We start from the raw sequence: 20,896 nt of genomic DNA, 5'->3' as shown, positions 1-20,896 counted from the left end.
TCAGTTTTTCTTGAACCCTAGGCATTTCTTTTCTAAGAAGCCTAAAGGCAATCCTTAGGCTTCAGTCGCCATCCTCTCACAGGAGACCTAGTTTAGGGCGCTTGTTCATCCTGGGGTTGGGGCGGGGTGGGGTGGGGGACTACATTTCCCATGACGCACCGCGAACAAACACCGGAACTCGATTTCCCAGAATCCCGCGGGCTTTAGCCCTACCAGACGGTCTTCCTTCGGGGGTTGGAGACTTCGGGGCCAAGATGGCGACAGGAACGGGCAGTAAGTAATTGTGCTGCTCTTGTGTGGAAGGTGTTTGTAGAGCCAAGGCCAGGCAACAGATTTCTTTCACACTCTTAGAGAGTAGGAGCAATGATTTGCCTGAGGGCCCAGGGCCGTCAGAGACCTGCGCTCGACCGGCGTTGTGAAGGCCAACGGTTGGGGGCCTAGAAGCGTAGAGTCTTGTGTTTCAGTAAGGCCGCGGAGTTTTGAGAGAAGCACCTCAGGGAGTCCTTGTATGTTTGGGAGCTCCGCGGAGTGAGAGGAAAAAAGGTGCCTCAGAGGCTCGGGCGTGTGGACAGACATGTTGTCCACACAACAGCTATATGGAATGGCCGGCGTCTCAAAGAGTCGTTTTCTGACGAACGTTTGTGAGGCCCGTACTCAAAGAGAAATGGGGTATCTTAACTGTGAGCTTTTTCTGCCACTGGGGGAAAATTGCATTTCGTGCATCTCAGCCATTTCCCCCTGTTTCACGGATTGAAAAGGTCTTTTAGGCCCAACAGCTAAAGGGGAGTGGGTGTTCCTGAGAGAAGTAAACAAGTTTATGCTAAGAAGGAGGTGGGGCAGTGCGGGGGCGGGGGGGGCGTTAGCCCTCGGAATCCTGGGAAATAGCCCTTGCGTCCAAATTGGAATAAAGCATTCTTGTTTGGCTACGCCGCGGGGCACGCAGGGTCTTGGTTGCCCCTATCAGGGATCCAGCCCGTGTCTCCTGCAGTGGAAGTGCGGAGTCTTAACCACTGGACCGCCAGGGAAGTACCTGGAATAAAGCATTCTTAAAACTGGGTCTTTGGGGAGAACTGCTCTAAATTAATGACTCTTTAAAAAAAAAAAAACATAGAGTAACCATGGCATTTGAAGAAAAAATGTTTTGCCATATACTCAGTGCAGTTCTCATGCAATGAATAGGCATCACCCTAGTGGTGGTGTTTACTAGAGAGGTGAAAATCAAGATTCGGTGATAGTGGCTCACTTTGTCCTTACAGGTTGGGATGTTTTGTGTTAGGCTTTTAGTCCTCCCTTTGGGGCTTAGAATTAGTGTCTCAGTGGTTGTCTCCAAGTCTTCTCTCCTTTCAGAACATAAGCTGCTGAGTACTGGCCCTACAGAGCCATGGTCCATCCGAGAGAAGCTGTGTTTAGCGTCTTCCGTTATGAGGAGTGGAGATCAAAATTGGTAAGGTATCTAGGATGTCTGCTTTCTTGGGTATTAGAAACTGTCGGGTATTTTTTTTTTATACCGGTGGATTCCAATAGTTAACCTTTAAGCAGCATTTGTTTTTTAACAGCTTTATTGAGATATAGTTCACATACCATAAAATTAACCCAGTATATTCACAGAATTTAGTATATTTGGAATTGTAAGACCATCACTAGAGTCTAATTTTAGAACATTTTAAATACCCCTGAAAGAAGCCTCTTATCCCTTAGCAGTTATTCTACAATCTCTTCTTTACCTCTCTAACATCTCCCCTACCCCTTCCCCACCAACCACTCATCTACTTTGTCTCCCTATAGATAACTTATTTTGGACGTTTCATGTAGATGGAATCATATAGTTTGTGGTTGTCTGTGACTGGCTTCTTTCACTTAGCATAGTGCTTTCAAGGTTCATTCATGTTGGAGTATGTATCAGTACTTTATTCCTTGTTTTTGTTTTTTTTAATATTATTTGGCTGCATTAGGTCTTAGTTGCAGCATGCGGGATCTTTCGTTGTGGCGCGCGGGCTTAGTTGTCCCACAGCACATGGGATCTTAGTTCCCTGACCAGGGATCAAACCCTTGTCCCCTGTACTGGAAGGCAGATTCTTAGCCACTGGACCACCAGAGAAGTCCCCTTTATTCCTTGTTTTGATTAAATAATAGTCCCTTGTGTGGGTATGCCACATTTTGTTTACCATTTGTCAGTTGATGAACATTTGGGTTGTTTCCATTTTTCTGACTATTATAATTAATGCTGCTATGAACATTTGTGTACAAGATTTTGTGCAGACATGTTTCTAGTTGTCTTGAAAGAGTGGAATCGCTAGATCATATTGTAATTCTCTATTTAACTTTTTGAGGAACTGCCAAACTAGAAAGTGGCCCCACTGTTTTACATTCCCACCAGCAATAAATGAGGGCCCCAATTTTTCTGCATGCTTGACAACATTTATTGTTGTCTTTTTTTGTTATAGCTGTACTAGTGAGTATGAAATGGTATCTCATTGTGGTTTTGATTTGCATTTCCCTGATGACCAGTAGTGTTGTTGAGCATGTTTTCATGTTCTTATTGGCCATTTGTATGTCTTTTTTGTAAAAATGTCTGCTCAGATCCCTTGGATTATTTTTCATTTTATTATTGAGTTTTAAGAATTCTTTATATATTCTGGACACAAATCCCTTGTTAGATAGATGATTTGAAGATATTTCTCCTGTTTTGTGTGTTGCCTTTCTTTGGTATTGTTGATATCTGTTGGTATTGTGTACAGCACAAAAGTTTTTAGTTTTGATACGAGTTTATTTTTTCTTCTGTTGCTTGTGCTTTTGGTGTCATAGCTAAGAAACTGTTTACGTCTATATTTTCTTCTAACAGCTTTCGACTCTCCACATTTAGGTCTTTGATCCATTTTGAGTTAATTTTTGTGTAGGTTGTAAAGCAGGAGTCTCTTTTGCATGTAGGTATGCAACTGTCCCAGGACTCAGTATTTGTTGAAAAGATTATTCTTTCCCTATTGAATTGTCTTAGCACTCAGTATTTCTTTTAAGTACCAGAAAATAGGACTCTGTGTGGTTTCCAGTCTTTTTTGCTACCAGGACATAAGCTTTCATTTTTAACATTAGTCCTTTTTTTACCCCCTCTTTTTTCCCTCAGGATCTAAGGACACCTTTTAATTGTCTTAAGTGTTCAGATTACTTAATATACAAATTTGCATTTGTATGGTATATCTCTACTACTTTAACCATTCAGATGAGTTTACCAAAGCAGCATTGCTGGTCACACTTAGCACTTATACAATTTTATGTATTTTTCAAAGAAGTTTTCAAAGATGAAACCAGGATCTTCCAGGTAGCAGCTGTTCTCGAGCTGGTAAATCCTGTGACAAAACGAAGCACACTAATTTGGTAAATCTCAGATTGAACTTAAATATAACTCAAATATAAACTGAACTCATTTTTAAACAAAATACCAAGTAAACTGAATTGAAATAGAATCTAATCTGTATATTTTCTTACATTTTTTTATTAAAAAAATAGTAGAAGAACACTTAAGTAAAACTTTAAAATTTTAAATTGTATTTATATTTTGAGGAGGTACTTAAGTCATAAGGTTCAAAATTCAAAATGGTTGAGACTTCCCTGGTGGCTCAGTGGTTAAGAATCCGCCTGCCAATGCAGGGGACATGGGTTCGAGCCCTGGTCCAGGAAGATCCCACATGGCGCGGAGCAACTAAGCCTGTGCACCACAACTACTGAGCCTGCGCTCTAGAGCCCGCGAGCCACAACTACTGAGACCGTGTGCCACAACTACCGAAGACCGTGCACCTAGAGCCCGTGCTCCGCAACAAGAGAAGCCACCGCAGTGAGAAGCCTGCGCAGTGCAACAAAGAGTAGCCCCCACTCGCCGCAGCTAGAGAAAGCCCGCGCGCAGCAATGAAGACCCAAAGCAGCCAAAAATAAATGAAGAAGTAAATAAAAATTAAAAAAAAAATGGTACACAGTGTTTTCCTCCCATCACTGTATCGTATCTCCCAGGGTTAGTAGTTTCTTGTGTGTTTCTCTGCCATTAAATTTGTATACATGAACAAATAAATATTTTCTTTTCCCCCCTCTTTTTTAAACACAACTGGTTATTTACTATGCACAGTGTTCTTTACCTTGTCACTGCTGCTTTTTTTTTCTTTAACTTAGTACTGTATCTTATAGATCCTTGTATATCTTTATATGAAGATCTAGCTCATTTTTTTTTAACAGCTGCATGATATTGTTTTATGCAGTACCATAATTTATTTAACTAGAACTCTGTTGATGGACATTTGCTAATATAAATATAGCCTTGCATGGTTATGTATGAATTGTATCTAAGATAAACTGAAAGTAGAATTATTGAGTCAAAGAATATATACGTTTATAAAATTTGGTGAGTATTTCAAATTGCCCTACTCAGAGATTTGTTTCAATTTATACTCCCATTGGCAATATGTCATAGTACCTGTTTTTCTATGGCCTGGTTCGTAGAATGTGGTGTTATGTATTTTTGATCTTTGACAGTATAAGATCAAACTTTGAAATAGTTCTCATATCTTTCATTTGCGTCTATCCTATGATGAGTGAAGTTAAATATCTTCTTGTGTTGAAGAGCCACTTGTATTTCCTTTTCTGTAAACTGCTTTTTCCTGTTTTTCTATTTGACTATTAGTCTTTCTCTTTGACTGGGGGTGGGGGGGTGGGGGTGGCTCCTTATATATTAGGGAGATTAGCCATTTGTCTATTTTGAGGAGCATTTTTTTAAACCACTTTGCTATTTGGCTTTGCTTAATGTAATATTTTTACATGAAGAGTTTTAAAATGTAGTTTATTAATAATTTTCTCGGATTTTGTGACATAATTAGAAAGTTCTTGCCTAGTCTGAGGTTATAAAATAATTCTCCTTTGATTTTTTCTAGTACTTTTATGGTTACATTTTTTAAAATATATAAATCTTTGATTTGGGGGCTTTTCTTGGTATAAAAAAAGTGTAAATTATGGATCAAACTTTAGTTTTTACTGATAGCTATCCACATAACAATGTTAAAGTAAATTTTTTATAAAAGAAAAGAACTCTGAAACCATTATCCCAACACAAAATTCAAAACTTTGTTTTTAAAATTGTGAAATACTTCAGCCACATAGAAAAGTAGGGAGAATAATACAGAGTGCCCATGTATCTGGTACCTGGATTTAAGAAATCTTAATATTTTGTCATGTTTCCTTCAGATCTTTTTAAAGAAATAGACACAGTTGAAGCCCCTTCACACTCTTGCATCAAGCCATTTCAGTCTATTTTCATTTTTGCCTGTTTCTTCCTTTGTCTTTATACCTGTAACTTTTTAAAAAGTCATATGAGTGCATCATAGCAGAAAATTGTGTCACCTTTTTTCAGTTAATATTATGTTATAAATACATTCCGTATCACCATATATATTATATTTCATAGTTATTTTTATGGGTTGTTTAATATTTTCTAGAGGTGAAGTGCCATAAGTTAAACATCCTCTTGCAGGCATTTAGGAAAAACCTAACTGTTCATCAGTCTGGTCAAGTCTACATGGTGCGTGCTTCCTGGTGCTTGCTTCTTTTGTTATTTTCTTATATTCCTAAGAGCTGTATTAATAGATCAGAAGATAACTTTTGGGGGGCTGGAATATTTTACAGATTGCTTCCCAAATGACAGATGTTTTCTGAAAGAACCAAGATCAACATAAAAATATTTTCCCAAATGAACAAATGATACTTTACTAGGTCCTAGTAGCTTCACTTCACTCAGGAAATACATCATGTAGGAAAACTGTTTAGCAATGACGCTTTCCCTCTAAAATGACTTTTCAGTAGCTGTGTCATTTTCCATAGTCACATATTCCAGAATATTTCCCAGTGACAATTTTTTACTCCAAAGTTTGTACTCTAAACCTTGAACTCTCAGTATACCTTCTCTCTTTTTTTTTCAATTTGGTATGTGATAAGGCTTTTCTAATTTTGTAGGGTATCAGTTAGCAGAGCAATCAAGCCCTTTGCAGAACCTGGCCGCCCTCCAGACTGGTTCTCTCAAAAAGTAAGTTCCCAAGTAAGCGTTCTTTTAGAGCACTTTTTGAGATGTGAAGTGGGTTCCCTTCCAGGTCCTGCCTTTTTTTTTTTTTGGTCTTTAAGTATCTTGCTTATTTATTTGTTCTTATGTTTATTTCTTTTTTAAATTTTATTGAAGTATAGTTGACTTACAATATTGTGTTAATTTCTGACCAGCAAAGTGATTCAGTTATACATACATATATTCTTTTTCATATTCTTTTCCATTATGGTTTATCACAGGATATTGAATATTGTTCCCTGTGCTATACAAAAGCACCTTGTTGTTTATCCATCCTGTATACAATAATTTGCATCTGCTAATCCCAAACTCCCCATCCTTTCCTCCCCCACACCCCCTTCCCCTTGGTAACCACAAGTCTGTTCTCTATGTCTGTGAATATCATCTTTATCCATTCACTTGTCGATGGATATTTAGGTTGTTTCCATGTCTTAGCTTGGTTATTGTAAATAGTGCTGCTATGAACATAGGATTGCATGTATCTTTTCAAATTATAGTTTTGTCTGGGTATATGCTCCGGAGTGGGATTGTTGGATCATATGGTAGTTTTATTTTTTGTTTTTTGAGGAATCTCTGTGCTGTTTTCTACAGTGGCTGCACCAATTTACATTCCCACCAACAGTGTTAGAGGGTTCTCTTTTTTTTCCACACCCTCTCCAACATTTATTATTTGTAGACTTTTTAATGATGGCCATTCTGACCAGTGTGACCAGGTCCTGCCCTTTTAATCACAAGGCTTTTGTACCATGAAGAATAGTTTGAAAATACTTTTCCTTTTTCTCAATATTTGCCAATCCATCCATGTATGCCCACACTATTACAAACTATTCTTGTCAGTGTAGCATAACAGTTAAAAGGCCAGTCTTGTACATTAGATGGATCTGGGCTTAATATGACTCTACTTGAAAACTTTGAACCATGAGCCTCAGTTTTCTGATTTGTAAACTAGGGATAAAAGTTGATTCAGGATTGTTGAAAATATTTAGTTGAGGTAATACCTAGAAAGCATTTAGCACAGTGCCTTGCATACGGTAACTACTCAGTAGATATTAAATATAAATATTGGCTCTTAGCTTGTCTTTCCTCAAATAGACAAACTCCAGGCCAGAAGACTTCCTTTTCTGTGTTATGGTATTGATTATTTTGAACTAATTTGATTGCAAAGTAATTTGTCCTCCTAGAAGCTACTCCTACCTTAAATATAGCTCCCCTGTGTAAACCTTAGTCTAATATGTTGAACTTTGAAAGGTCATTCCTTTTCAGACTTGCTCATCATATTTTCACTTTTTTCCATAGCATTGTGCTTCCCAGTACTCAGAGCTCCTAGAGACCACTGAGACCCCAAAGTGAGTACAAAGCCAGGCACTTGAGCCAGATCTCTTTAGTAGAGAATATTTACTGTGGAAGTCTGGTTTTTTTATCTGTTTATATCATGGTGTGATAAAAGTTAGAAATTATCTCTGGTTAGATGGTGGAGAAGGCTCAAAGAAAGCAAGTGGGAGTAGGAAAAAATGTTCTCTTATTCAAGTGTGTGTCTGGTCTTTTTTTTGTTTTTGTTTTTTAAATTTTTGCATAGACGGAAACGGGGTGAAAAGGGAGAAGTGGTGGAAACTGTTGAAGATGTCATTGTTCGGAAACTGACTGCTGAGCGAGTTGAGGAACTAAAGAAAGTGATAAAGGAAACCCAGGAAAAATATAGGTACTTATCAGAGAATGCAAAATGGTTGGGAGAGACAAATCGGGCTGGCTTATACTAGTCAGAATTTTTTAAATAGATTAAAAAACCCAGTCTACCTACCTCTCATCCTACAGACGGCTGAAAAGAGATGCAGAACTAATTCAAGCTGGGCACATGGACAGCAGACTGGATGAGCTTTGCAATGACATTGCGATGTGGGTTATATTATACTGTTCTTCCATCTGTACTCCTTTTTCTCTTTTTACCCTCTTTACTTCTTAAGTAATCTGGCTTATTTCCTACATCTGCCATCCCTTTAGACTTGAGAGATTCTGGAAAGGGAAAGCTGCAGAGTGGCCTGGTGGCTGGGAGGGGGTAGTGAGTCCTAGAAGGTAATGTGATAGAATATTTCAGTGTGAAAACATAACTTAGTTCTAACTTAAAAGTGGCTCTAGTTTGCCTGGGTAAAGAACTGGTAGTTAGGCAGTATACTGAAAACTCCCTATTTTGCTGATAAAGATTTATTTTTTAGATTTTTCCTCTAGAAAGTGCTAGCCTGGCAAAAAAATTTCCTTGTGAGGGCACTGTGAAGGAGCTACAGCCGGCTAGGATCTAACCCTTATTTTCCTCTTTAGGAAAAAGAAATTGGAGGAAGAGGAAGCTGAAGTAAAGAGGAAGGCTACGGATGCGGCTTATCAGGGTAAGGTGAACCTAGTGACTCTGTTTAACAATTTGACTATACACTGCTGCATGACGATGACAGTTGAAGACTGTTAACACAGAATCTACTAATTCCAATTGCACGCTTTTCTCTGTCATCTTCTCTTTTACCAGAATAAAAACGTCTCTTTATGTCCAGGAAGAAACTCTTAGAAAGTGAGCTCTGCTGAGATCTCACTAGACCTTGTGTTCTTTTAAGACACAAAAGCCTGATTAACATATTGAACATAAACAAGGTTTTAGAAGTCAAAGCCTGTAAAAAGATTGAGAATAACTTAGTCATTGGATAAGGGGAGGAACTTAAGCATTTGTAATTCTAGGAATACATGCTTTGAGCCTTTGAGGTCTTTCCCTCTTGTTGAAAGCAGAATCTTAAGTTGTTGAAGAGGATATTGAGGGATGTTTAAACTACTTTCCTACTCCAAGGACCTTTAGGGTACACAAGTTTGCTTAGGGTGAGAATTGCTCATAGGAAAAATTAGGCTAAAAACTTGTAAAGAAAGCTTTCTAATCCAGATTCTTAATGCTGCCTTAGTAATGTAACATCCCTATTTGTCCTTTATTATATAATAGCAGAGTCTAGCTTTATTTATTTAATCTTGAAGACAGATTGTTCTTTTGTATGTTCTAGCCCGTCAAGCAGTAAAAACACCCCCTCGGAGGTTACCTACTGTGATGGTTCGCTCTCCTATAGATTCTGCCTCCCCAGGAGGTGATTATCCACTTGCTGACTTGACTGCAACCACTATGGAAGAGGCCACCTCTGGGGTGAGTATATTTCCATCCACAGGAATTGATCAGCAAAGGGGCAGTAAGCCAGCAGAGAGCTGAGTGATGAGGAAACCACTTTTGGCTTAGAGGCAATTTCCTCTCTTGGTCTGAATGCTAAAGACATAATTTACCATGTTCTGTGCTCTAAGATAAGAATGGACCTAAAAACATTGAGGCTTTTGACATTTTTAGAGATAAGTAAAAGGCTAACTTAAGGAATTACTTGTAAGTGTACTGGTCTTACGAAATTCCTGCTGAAATATAGGGTGAGTCTATGTAAATATAATATTAGTAGTGGGTAAGGAGTTTATAAAAGGCAAGTTGGGTGGAATGGTTGAGTCGCTTTGGGTTTGAGTGAGTAGAAGAGAAAAAATTGTGGGGAAGAAAGGTGTGGTTGAGAGCAAGACGGGTAGAGGGTTTCTGGGCAGTTCCACTCAGGACTAATAAAGTAATAGGTAGACACACTAACCCATCCAGATTAGTAGGGAACCTTCCTGAGTTTGAGAAGTCAGATAAAGGTTCTCTGTTGTCTCTTAGGTAACCCCTGGGACTTTGCCGAGTACCCCAGTCACCTCGTTTCCTGGAATTCCTGACACCCTTCCTCCAGGCTCTGCACCCTTAGAAGCCCCCATGACCCCAGTAACAGATGATTCACCCCAGAAAAAGATGCTTGGACAGAAAGCAACTCCACCCCCCTCCCCTCTGCTGTCAGAGCTCTTGAAGAAGGGCAGCCTCCTGCCTACTAGCCCCAGACTGGTATGGAGACTTCTGTGGGTGTTTGAGAGCTGTGGTGATTAAGTAATTTGGAAGGGAGTGCCTGGGACCTAAAATATAACATGGAAAAAAAGTTCAAAAGAGGAAGAGCTCTCCTAGTTAAATGTTAATTTAAAAACAAAACAAAACAAAATAGTTGATAGTATCCTTGGGTCCTGAGGTATCTGAAACATAATTATTTTGGTTCTCTTCTCCAGAGAACTCTTGTCAATAAGTTTTGAAAATCAGAGTTTCCCTTGGGTCTGAAATCATTTTCTTTGGATATTAACTTTTAGTTTCATGAAGTTTGGCCAACTGCTGGAGCTTTTTTGGGAAGTGGTAATAAAGGAAAGCTTGAGTGTAGCCTTCACCTCTATTCTTCCCTGGTAGGTCAATGAGAGTGAAATGGCTGTGGCTTCTGGCCACCTGAACAGTGCAGGTGTCCTCCTGGAGGTAGGCGGGGTCCTTCCCATGATACATGGTGGGGAGATGCAGCAAACACCCAACACTGTTGCAGCCTCCCCAGCTGCCTCAGGTAAGTCACTACTTTTCCGTTGTCGACTTTATTTTAGAGATGTTGAACATGGCATTGACTGCCCTTGGTTTCTAGGCTTTGTTATTAAGCAACTGTGAATCCTAGATTTAAAGCCCAACCTTGGAGCTACTTTACCTGTTAAACCACATGGTGCTCAAAATTGTAAATCCATTTCATCTTCAAAATACTGATTGTCCTGGATGACCACAGCATAGATACTGATTGAGAGGAATAGTGAAGTTAATGGTGAAGGTGCAAAAATCACAGAAGGGTGCTAGGGATACCTGAGACTATAGCATAGGCAGACAAGATTTGGAACTAGAACGCTAGACTTAAAGAGTCTCAGGCCTGCCACACACTGGTTTTGTGACCTTGGATAGGTAACTTAATTCTTGAGCCTCAGTTTCCTCTTTTATTAATTGCAATATATATACTTCACAAGGATGTAGTGAGAATTAAATGAGGTAGAAAATGTAAAGAAAAAAGAGTTTTAAAAAATGCCAAACATTCGATTTTGGTATTTGAGTGGTGTTAAATTTGGGTGGTTTATAGCATGCTTAACTTCAGTAGAAGGGACAGATTTATTCATACCTTTTTTTAAAAAATTACCACTCATTTTTCATGTGAGTTGTGTATTCTAGTGCTTTGAGTCATTCCTAACTTGGCAGAAGATCTTAAGTAAGGTTTGAAAAAATAAGGATATAGATAATGAGCTTATTTCACACAGGAGTTACTTTCATCCTTTGAGACTAAAAATTTTCTTGGTTGAGTCTTAAAGTGGCTATTGTTTGCTTCTTGCTCATGTGCTTTCTTCTTACCTCGTTTGTGTACCTCTTTGTCTGTTAGGTGCTCCCACTCTTTCCCGGCTTTTAGAAGCTGGTCCTACACAGTTCACCACACCTCTTGCTTCCTTCACTACTGTTGCCAGTGAACCTCCAGTTAAAATTGTGCCACCCCCTGTAGAGTCTGTGTCCCAGGCTACCATTGTCATGATGCCTGCGCTGCCAGCACCATCCTCTGCTCCGGCTGTCTCCACTCCTGAGAGTGTAGCTCCAGGTGCGTCCTTGACCCACGCCCTGAGCAGCAACTAGATCCAAAATTTCATTTTGAGCTTCAGTTAGAGAAAGGTGACCAAGAGCATCAGCTTCTGTTCTCTGTGGACATGTGCCGTCTTTATTCTTACAAAAACAAGGATGTGAGAAGAAATGGGTGGGCATTTATGTGTTGGGGCAAAAGGGCTAAGTGTACATATATGAATGGGCTTGAGAATGTGTTTTCACCTTTCTAGATAAAACTGAGGAGAAGAAAACAGACTGATGTAAGATAACTTTTACTGAGCTTAAGTGTATGGGTGCTTGACATCTGTCCACAGCTTTGGTGTGATCTCCAGGTGGGCAGTTGGTACCAAATAAGCTTCTGAGATGGTTTTCTTTTCCTGTTACTCAGTGAGTCAGCCTGACACCTGTGTTCCCATGGAGGCTGTGGGGGATCCACATACTGTGACTGTCTCCATGGATAGCAGTGAAATCTCCATGATCATCAATTCTATCAAAGAAGAGTGTTTCCGGTCAGGGGTAGCAGAGGCCCCTGGAGGATCAAAGGCTCCTAGCATTGATGGGAAGGAAGATTTAGATCTGGCTGAGAAGATGGATATTGCTGTGTCTTACACAGGTGAAGAGCTGGACTTTGAGACTGTTGGGGACATCATTGCCATCATTGAGGACAAGGTAACTATTCAGCAAAGCCCCAAAGAATGTCTCATGGGTCCTACATAGGCTTCTCTCCTTAGCCTCTCCTTGCTTCTTGTAGTAAGAATTACATAAACAAACAACTCTCCTGCTTCTTCCCATCTCCATCTCTGTAGTCCCAGAGCCCTTTGATGCTGACATACTAGTCATCTACCCAGCCTTTCCTATGTTACTGGTTTGCACCAGACAGGTACCTGTCCATTGCTTGCTTCTGCTACATGGAGAAGATGGAGAGAGAAGCTGCAGATTCAGGCCATCTCGTTTGGTGCTAATGAATTGAGGGGCTTGGGCTTCTTTTTGTGACTTCAACAGTGTATGTATTATGGGACAGGTAGATGATCATCCTGAAGTGCTGGATGTGGCAGCAGTGGAAGCAGCACTGTCATTCTGTGAAGAGAATGATGATCCCCAATCCCTGCCTGGCCCCTGGGAGCATCCTATCCAGCAGGAACGGGACAAGCCAGTACCTCTCCCTGCACCAGAGATGACAGTCAAGCAGGAGAGGCTGGACTTTGAAGAAACAGAAAGCAAAGGAATCCATGAACTGGTGGACATCAGGGAACCCAGTGTTGAGATCAAAATGGAACCTGCAGAACCAGAGCAAGGCATTTCAGGGGCTGAAATAGTATCTGGAGTTGTTCCAGCCATGAGTATGGAGCCACCAGAACTCAGGAGTCAGGACTTAAATGAGGAACCCAGAAGTACTGCAACTGGAGAAATTACTGAAGCAGATGCTTCCAGTAGGAGAGGCGATGAAACTCCAATTACAACAGTGAAGACAGAGGTATTTAAGATCGGGGGCTTGGGGGATGGGGGCGGGGGGTGGAGGGTTATATCTTAGGTAAGAAGTGACATTTTAGGCCTTTGGTGTTCCTGTTGCATGCCTGAGTTCTGACATGTTGATGTGTCCAAAGCCCATAGGTATGATCAGTGCTATATATACTTACCCTGTTCTATTAAGGTGACCATTAGAATCATATTACATGGGTAGGAGGACTTAGAATTTCTTGTATAGTCTCATTATCATTGAAGAATAATGTATGAGCTGTAGTGATTTACCAGGACTTAAGGTATTTGTTCTTTTTGGTCTTCAGGCATCCCCTGAAAGCATGTTGTCTCCATCACATGGCTCAAATCCCATTGAAGATTCTTTAGAGTCAGAGACTCAGCACAAGTTTGAAATGTCAGGTAAATAATAAAGCCAGGAAATATGTACTCTATAACTAACTTTAAATCATTTGCTTTGGCTTCTGAGGGCTTTGTGGGTTGTGGGCAAGTAGAGGAGGTAGAATAGGTCAGCATGGAAAGGAGAGCTGCAGGGGACTATTGTCCATAGGAAGGGGAAGGCTAAGGTGGAAAAATCTTCAGGTAGTCTTTCTCTCCTCTGCAGACTCATTGAAAGAAGAATCAGGGACTATTTTTGGAAGCCAGATAAAGGTATTTCAGATTTTTCTTTATTCCTCTTGCTGTGTGACTAGATTTCCCTATAGCACTACCTTTTTAATGAATTTCAGTAAACTCGCATCATTATTCTCTGAGATGAGACTGGTTAAGGAGTTGCATGGGGAAAAGCTGCAGTGGACAGTTAGGCATAGTGGGAGTACTGTGGCAACAGGTGCTTCCTATTTGAAAGAGTTTGTGAATATCACACAGACCTTTCTTTGCATATAATGCACAAAGAAGCTTTGATACATCCAGAGAGATTTGGAGTGAGTAGGGATATCAGAGCCAGGGAGAGCATATAGAAATCAGATTATTATACTATTCAGAGAAAGTCATCCAAAGTTTTCTTATTAGAATTACTAAAGCAGTAGTAACAAACAGACTTAATGCGATGTGAGCTTGCTCCATCAGATGAGACACACAATAAAAACTATTTTTGATAACTTTGTACCCAGGGTCAGAGTTCCTCTCAAGAGCAAGGGGAAAGAAGGAACGCCTCTTAGCTTAGTCTTAAGTAAGTAGCTTTTTTTTTCTTCCTTTTAAAAAGATCCTGGGTCTTATTCTTTGTCCAGGTTCTAAGTTACTTGATCAGTCAGTATCTGTAAGTAGATGGTAGTATAAGTGATAGAGGGCTCAGTCAGGAAACAGTGTGAGGTTATTTTCTAGAACTGATCTAACCCAAAAGACAGATCATGTTTAATGATGCTTTGCTGGATAGCTTTGCTCTCCTTTCCATTTGTTGACTGGAGCACACTATGTCTAAGGATGCCCCAGGTGAGGATGAGGAGGAAGATGGAGTCAGTGAAGCGGCCAGCCTAGAGGAGCCTAAGGAAGAAGATCAAGGAGAAGGCTATTTGTCAGAAATGGATAATGAGCCCCCTGTGAGTGAGAGTGACGATGGCTTTAGCATACACAATGCTACGCTGCAGTCCCACACACTGGCAGACTCCATCCCCAGCAGCCCTGCTTCTTCACAGTTGTGAGTATCTGCGATTCTTTCTTTGAGGTCAAGGCAGTGAAGGTGAGAAGTAGGAGAGGATCTTTTCTTTAGTCTTACTTTTTCATCTTCTGTTTCTTGGCCTGGAACAAACATCTGACAAAAATAATGAGGACTCTTTTTTTTTTTTTTTTGGACTTATGCCAAGTGGGACTCTCATATTTCTTTTATTTCAGCTCTGTCTGTAGTGAGGATCAGGAAGCTATTCAGGCACAGAAAATCTGGAAGAAAGCCATCATGCTTGTATGGAGAGCTGCAGCTAATCATAGGTGAGTGGGCTTTACCAAGTAGTAGGAACATTTTCTCCTGCTCCTCCTCATTGTTGGTAATTAGAAAAAAGTCTGAGTACGCTTATACAGGACTGATGGCATTGGTTCTTACAACCTTCAGCCGCTTAGATCAAGTTCCTTCACCTGTGCTTCTTGGAGGATAAGTCAGTAATTGCACCACATTCTTTTTGGACAGGTATGCCAATGTCTTCCTGCAGCCTGTTACAGATGACATAGCACCTGGCTACCACAGCATTGTACAGAGGTAAGCCATGATCCATTCAGCATGCTGACTAGGCCTGAATTGTAAGTTGTCCAGTCTTGGTGGACTTTTGCTTTAGACAGAAAGTTTAAAGCAGGTGTTTTTGATGTAGGTATGACCAAGTGCTAAACTAATTATTTCACTGACTGGATCACTGAGTCTAAAAGAATTAACCCCCTTTATTACCTTTCTCAGTACTTATTATACAGGCTGAATTTGGTTTTGGGGTTAAGTACTTGTTTTAGGGCTTGGTGTTTGAGTCCTGGCAGCTGGGACTAAAGGTATAAGGAAATGCATACGGTAATAATATATTCGGAGATCCAGTGGAGTCCTTTTCCCCTCTATGCTCCCATTTCCCCCTGCTCTGTTTTGTAGGCCTATGGATTTGTCAACTATTAAGAAAAACATTGAAAATGGACTGATCCGCAGCACAGCTGAATTTCAGCGTGACATTATGCTGATGTTCCAGAATGCTGTGATGTATAATAGCTCAGACCACGATGTCTATCACATGGCAGTAGAAATGCAGCGAGATGTCTTGGAGCAGATCCAGGTACTTTGAGGATCCTGAGAATTTTAAAATACTCAAGAGAAGGATTTGTATTGATGTTAGGAAGGGGTGTTGTGGTTTTTGCTTGGAATAGCCATCAGGGACACAGGAAGATACAATTTTGTTCTTGCTGGATTCATGTTGGTTTTCTCATGTTGGTTTGGTAAAAGAGTTGTGAGAGAATATTCTGCCTTTCTTGGGAAAATATCTTGTTTCCTGAAGTTTTTTAATAAAATTTTTGTACAATGATGAATGTATATATATATATATTTTTTATGAATGTATATTTTTAAGTGATGTGAATTATATACATGGTAGACGATCCTTTTCATTGCAGGGAACCTACTTCTATCCTGTAGTTACATTACCAGGCACCCTTTGGGATATTGAACTTGGAGGGATGTTGTCTATCTCTGCAGAGTTTGCCAAACTACTTAAATTGCTTACTGATTACTTAAATTGCTTTGGTTCATCTAGTTTTATTCTCTCTCATTCTCATTCTTAGAGCACAGAGATTTGTTTTATAGGGTTTTTTTAAAAATTGAAATATAGTTAATTTACAGTGTTGTGTTGGTCTCAAGTGGGCAGCAAAGTGATTCAGTTTTATATCTATTGGGCTGGCTAAAAAGTTTGTTCAGGTTTTTCAGATAACATTTTACAGAAGAAAATCCAAATGAACTTTTTGGCCAACGCAATTTTTTATGTATATTCTTTTCAGATTCTTTTCCATTATAGGCTATTACAAGATACTGAGTATAATTCCCTGTGCTATAGAGTAAGAGCATAGGGATTTTGATGCTATATTATAACAACAACAAAAAATTAGAGCTATTTGGCATTTTCTGATTCCTTAGCATGCACAACTAGAATTAAAACCTAATGTGCTAAAACTCCTAATCATTCAAGACGTATTTGAATGCTGTTTGCAGAACAGTACTGTACTCCTATTTACAAAGCCTGAGGTGTCTTCATTTTTCCTTGATGGATCAGGTCTCTAGGGCCAACTCTGTTTCTTCTCCCTACAGCAATTCCTGGCCACACAGTTGATTATGCAGACATCTGAGTCTGGGATCAGTGCTAAAAGTCTTCGAGGAAGAGATTCTACCCGCAAACAGGATTCTTCAGAGAAGGTGAGGAGACCAAGGAAGAGCCTGTGTGCCAGTGTTCCAGTGATAGAAGTTTGAAGCATCCAAGGAACCTTATGTTACTACTTGGTACTTCTAGGCTTCTACATTCCAATGGTATACAGACATAAAGATTTTTAAATGGTAGTTGTTTGCTCCCATCCAAACACTGAAGAAACCTGCTGTGACTGGAAGACCCAGTCACATGGGAGAAATTGTGAGCTGAGTGCATGAATTATTATCTCCTCTCGGAGAGTGCTCACAAGGTGGGAGAAATGACTTAGCTTGCAGCATTTGGGGACCATCAGTTCCTATTCCAGAGGCATAATGGCCAGATTGCTTTTGGATCTCTTTCCTCTTATTCTTGAGTTTTAAAATTTTTGTCTTTGTGTGTGTGGTGCTTGTGTCTCTGTCCTGAGGTTTGGGGTGCTTGCAGCTGAGAGTTTCCGTGGAACCTGATCAGTGTTTGTTTGTCCTCTAACAGGACAGTGTCCCCATGGGCTCTCCTGCCTTCCTTCTCTCTCTCTTTGTAAGTATTGAATGGCTGCAAGGGGTGGTGTTGCCACAGAGATTCTCAGCTCTTGCTGGGGGTGGGTGGCAGAGGGAAATCGAACATGCAGACTGTGGCAATGTCTTAAACTTCTGTTTATTCAAGTCATCGAATAAGAAACTCTATCTTCTGCACTCCTGTCTTTCTGCATGTGTGTGTGTGTGGGCTGGGTAGGGACTATTTATGACTTCACTGAGCTGAAATGAGGGATTATTGGTAAGGATCTAGGATGCACCTGCTCCTCATTTCTTGAGTGCACCTTTTGACAGTTCTTTTCTTACAAACAGAAGATTGCTCAGAGCAGCAACTGCTAGCTGGCTTTTAAAAAGTGTTCCTCATACCTACAGATACTCAGTACATGGGTTTTTTCTTTTCCCCTAATATTAAGTTGCAAGAGTGATGACTGATACACAAACATTCAGTAAAATTTAAGATAAAGATCTCAGTAACAGTGACCACTACATACAGTAGTGGCTGGTGGAATTAGAGATAAGCTTAGTAAAGCTAGCCTAAAGACTTCTATTCTTTTCCTCTGTGATTTGAACAATACTCTGACTCTTTGTTGTTCATTATGGGGCTCTAAGTCATGATGTAATGGAAGGATATCAGCCTAGAAAACCACATGATCTTAAAACTCTGGATTATCTCTTGGAGCTTTGTTTTCCTCATCTGTGTGATGGAGGTGATATAATGAGGTGCCTGTCCAGCGTACCTCACAGGGATGGTGTGAGGATAAAATGGCTTGAAAAAAAAAAGGAAGTGTTATACAAATACAAGGGTGGTATTTTTATACTTACTGTTGCCTCAAAGGCAACTTGTGTTCATGAGCTCTAAGAATTTTAGAGTCCTTGCATGTTAGAAATGTAAAAATGGCCTGGCCCAGCAAAACTGTTCACTAGCTCACCTTACCTACAGGCCTTAGTCCGTACCACAGACAGAACACTGTAATCTCCGTTCTTTCCTACTGGCCTGCAACAGTGACTCTGGATCCCCAAGCAATTGGCTGGTTGTTGCAAGGCTGGTTAATAGAATCTTTTATCTATTGAAGACAGCAAAGTATTGCACAAGAGGAAGGAGCTGGGCTGCAGGGAGAGAGCAGCAGATGGAAAGAAGCCTTCTGATTGTCCTGATCTCATGGAAAACAACTCAGGAGGTGCTAGGGAACTAGTGCCAGGGTCAGTCTGCAGGAAAGGCCTTTCTTATAGGGATCAACAGCTGGACAGGTATGTTAGCCAAGAATCTCACTATCCACTGCCCTTTCTGACTCTCCCACCCATCTTTTACTCTTCCTGTTCCTTTGCACATGATTTGGGGCCTGGGTGGGATGACTCATAGTCATTCTGTGGGACCCCAGGTGAACTCCAGTGACCTCTATGGTGGGCAGAAGCAAGGTACTCTGTCCTACATTTCCTCTCACACACTACTACCAGGTGCTTTTTAGCCCACTCTGTGGGAAGACAGATAAATGCCCCTCATTTCCTGGATTTTTCTGCTGATTCTCCCCCCTCTTCCCCCAAAAAACCAAATCCCCAGCATTCTTGTTGCACCTTTTCTCTTACCTCATAGCTAACTCACTCATGCTCCGTTTCTTTGTCTGCCTGTCATCTAGGATGGGGGAACCAGGGGGCGCCGCTGTGCCATTGAAGCAGATATGAAGATGAAAAAGTGAAGCCTCAGAGTATCTGCACTGAGCTGAACATGAAATAGAAGTAAAGATAGAGCTTGGGCTTGTGGAAGTTCCAGAAGTGGAAGTTACAGAAGAGGAGGTGTCTGGGCCACATGACATGAGCTGGAAAAATCTCTCTCAGAGAGTTGGAGTAGCACAATTGCCTGTTTTAGGGCAAAAATCATGGGATGTGTTAATGTCCTGATGTGTTGCTAGCAGATTGTAGCTAGTTTGTACTGTCTTGTGAAGTGTACAGACTTAAAAAAAAAAAAAAAAAACCTGTGAAGTGTATGTGTACACAATAAACTCTGAAAGAAAAGAAAACTAGCCTTTGGTGTGTTCTTTGAGTGTGTGAATGTGTGTGTGAAACTTGTGATTTCTTCTATATGGAAACTTCTGTCATTTGTGGGAATGAGATTGTTGGGGGGAAAGTGGTCTTATAATATGAACTGTTCTACTACAGGTCAGAGAAGGTAAGTAACCAAGATTGAGTTTATAATGTTTAAAAGTACTGCATTGTGCCGTAAGTACTGCCTTATTCAGCCTTTCTTTAATGTTTGGTAAAACTTAAGGTTTTCAGAGTTCTCTGTTCATGGCATTGCTTAAAGAAGATTAAAGCATGGATATAGGTAGCATCTTTATCCTTGGCATTTGTTCTACTTATACTGTCTTTGCACATGGTATTTCTTGAATAGTATATTATTATTCCTTTCTATTTCTATGTGTAGGGTTCTTGTGTATTTTAGAATTCTTAACATTACTATTGGAAGGCTAAACTCAGTTATCAAGTTTATCACCTGAGTTTATTCCAACTTCTGTTACTAAATAAAAACTAAATCAGTGAAGTGAACTAGTGAGCTTTTTATTAAAAAGAGATGGAGATTAATAGGGTATTGTCTAGTATTTTGAGCCTTCTTGAGAAAGATATAGAACTTTGTGATTGGAAGTCATGGATCTTTTTGGCTTAAGTAAAACTAGAAAGCTTGCTAGGATCCTAAGGAAGTAGAAGATACCGTCTTTGTGAGTGATAGTTCAATCAATCCAGGAGTTAGAAAATTAAATATAATTACAGTATATTCCCAAAGCAGTCTGCAAACATGCATGTGATATAAGCAACGGAGCCCTAAAAGTTGGAGAAGTTTGTGGAGGAAGAGGTCCATTAAAGGACATAGATTTTGGGTTGGTAGAGAACGTGATTTATAAGCTTAGCAAGCTAAATTAAGGTATAGGCATCTGAGGTGGGGGAAATAAGGAGACTAATGTAATGAGAAATCATACTAGGGAATAGTGAATTACAGGTACCAGGCTAAGGGGACAAAATAGAGCTTGATTTATGGAGGGCTTTGAGTGACATTGAGAAATTTGAGGTGGTAGCTATTGTAAAGCATTGAATAGGGAGACTCTATTCAGAGCAGGTTGGATGAAGAATAGAGAAACTGACCAGGAGGCTATCATATTTATTCAGATATAAAGGATGGGCATTGAGAAAAATTATTGGGAAAAAATTGGGAAGTGGACTTGTTTACTGAATATAAGAGAAGAAAGAGTCAAAACAGGACTAAGAAAATAGTGTTGATGATAGGCATAAGGAATTTCGGGAGAGCAAATTTTTGGGAGATGTTCAGAAAGAAAAGTGGTTTTAGTTTTATAAGTGTTGAAGGAGATGGTAGGGCACCTAAAGGGAGTTGACTTTTGGGTACATGGAGAAATGAGACCAGAATGCATATAAAAAGTAGAGG

The 20,896-nt window shown here is 40.1% G+C and overlaps 1 protein-coding gene across 3 annotated transcripts; it reads left to right on the top strand.

Moving 5' to 3' along the window:
- The first annotated feature begins 156 nt into the window (after positions 1-156).
- Positions 157-19,481, top strand: LOC118892426 (bromodomain-containing protein 8). 3 transcript variants are annotated; one of them, XM_036847148.1, is made up of 22 exons: positions 157-273; positions 1,348-1,444; positions 5,989-6,058; positions 7,388-7,437; positions 7,668-7,790; positions 7,904-7,984; positions 8,405-8,469; positions 9,121-9,257; positions 9,798-10,016; positions 10,404-10,548; positions 11,395-11,604; positions 11,995-12,275; positions 12,628-13,080; positions 13,391-13,484; positions 13,687-13,733; positions 14,504-14,718; positions 14,913-15,005; positions 15,202-15,270; positions 15,643-15,820; positions 16,843-16,947; positions 17,426-17,470; positions 19,101-19,481. In XM_036847148.1, exons 1-22 carry the CDS (start codon positions 255-257, stop codon positions 19,158-19,160), a joined length of 2,856 nt encoding a protein of 951 aa, XP_036703043.1. In that variant the 5' UTR covers positions 157-254; the 3' UTR covers positions 19,161-19,481. The 3 variants fall into 3 exon arrangements, with proteins under 3 accessions (XP_036703043.1, XP_036703044.1, XP_036703045.1); XM_036847149.1 differs by lacking the exon at positions 9,798-10,016 and having other exon boundaries at positions 19,101-19,188; XM_036847150.1 differs by lacking the exons at positions 11,395-11,604; positions 17,426-17,470 and having other exon boundaries at positions 19,101-19,188.
- Positions 19,482-20,896: the final 1,415 nt, after the last annotated feature.

Source organism: Balaenoptera musculus, chromosome 3 (assembly GCF_009873245.2).
Source record: "Balaenoptera musculus isolate JJ_BM4_2016_0621 chromosome 3, mBalMus1.pri.v3, whole genome shotgun sequence".
Taxonomy (NCBI): Eukaryota; Metazoa; Chordata; class Mammalia; order Artiodactyla; family Balaenopteridae; genus Balaenoptera; species Balaenoptera musculus.
Note: the sequence above shows the minus strand (reverse complement) of the source record. Positions and strands in the feature narration are given on the sequence as shown.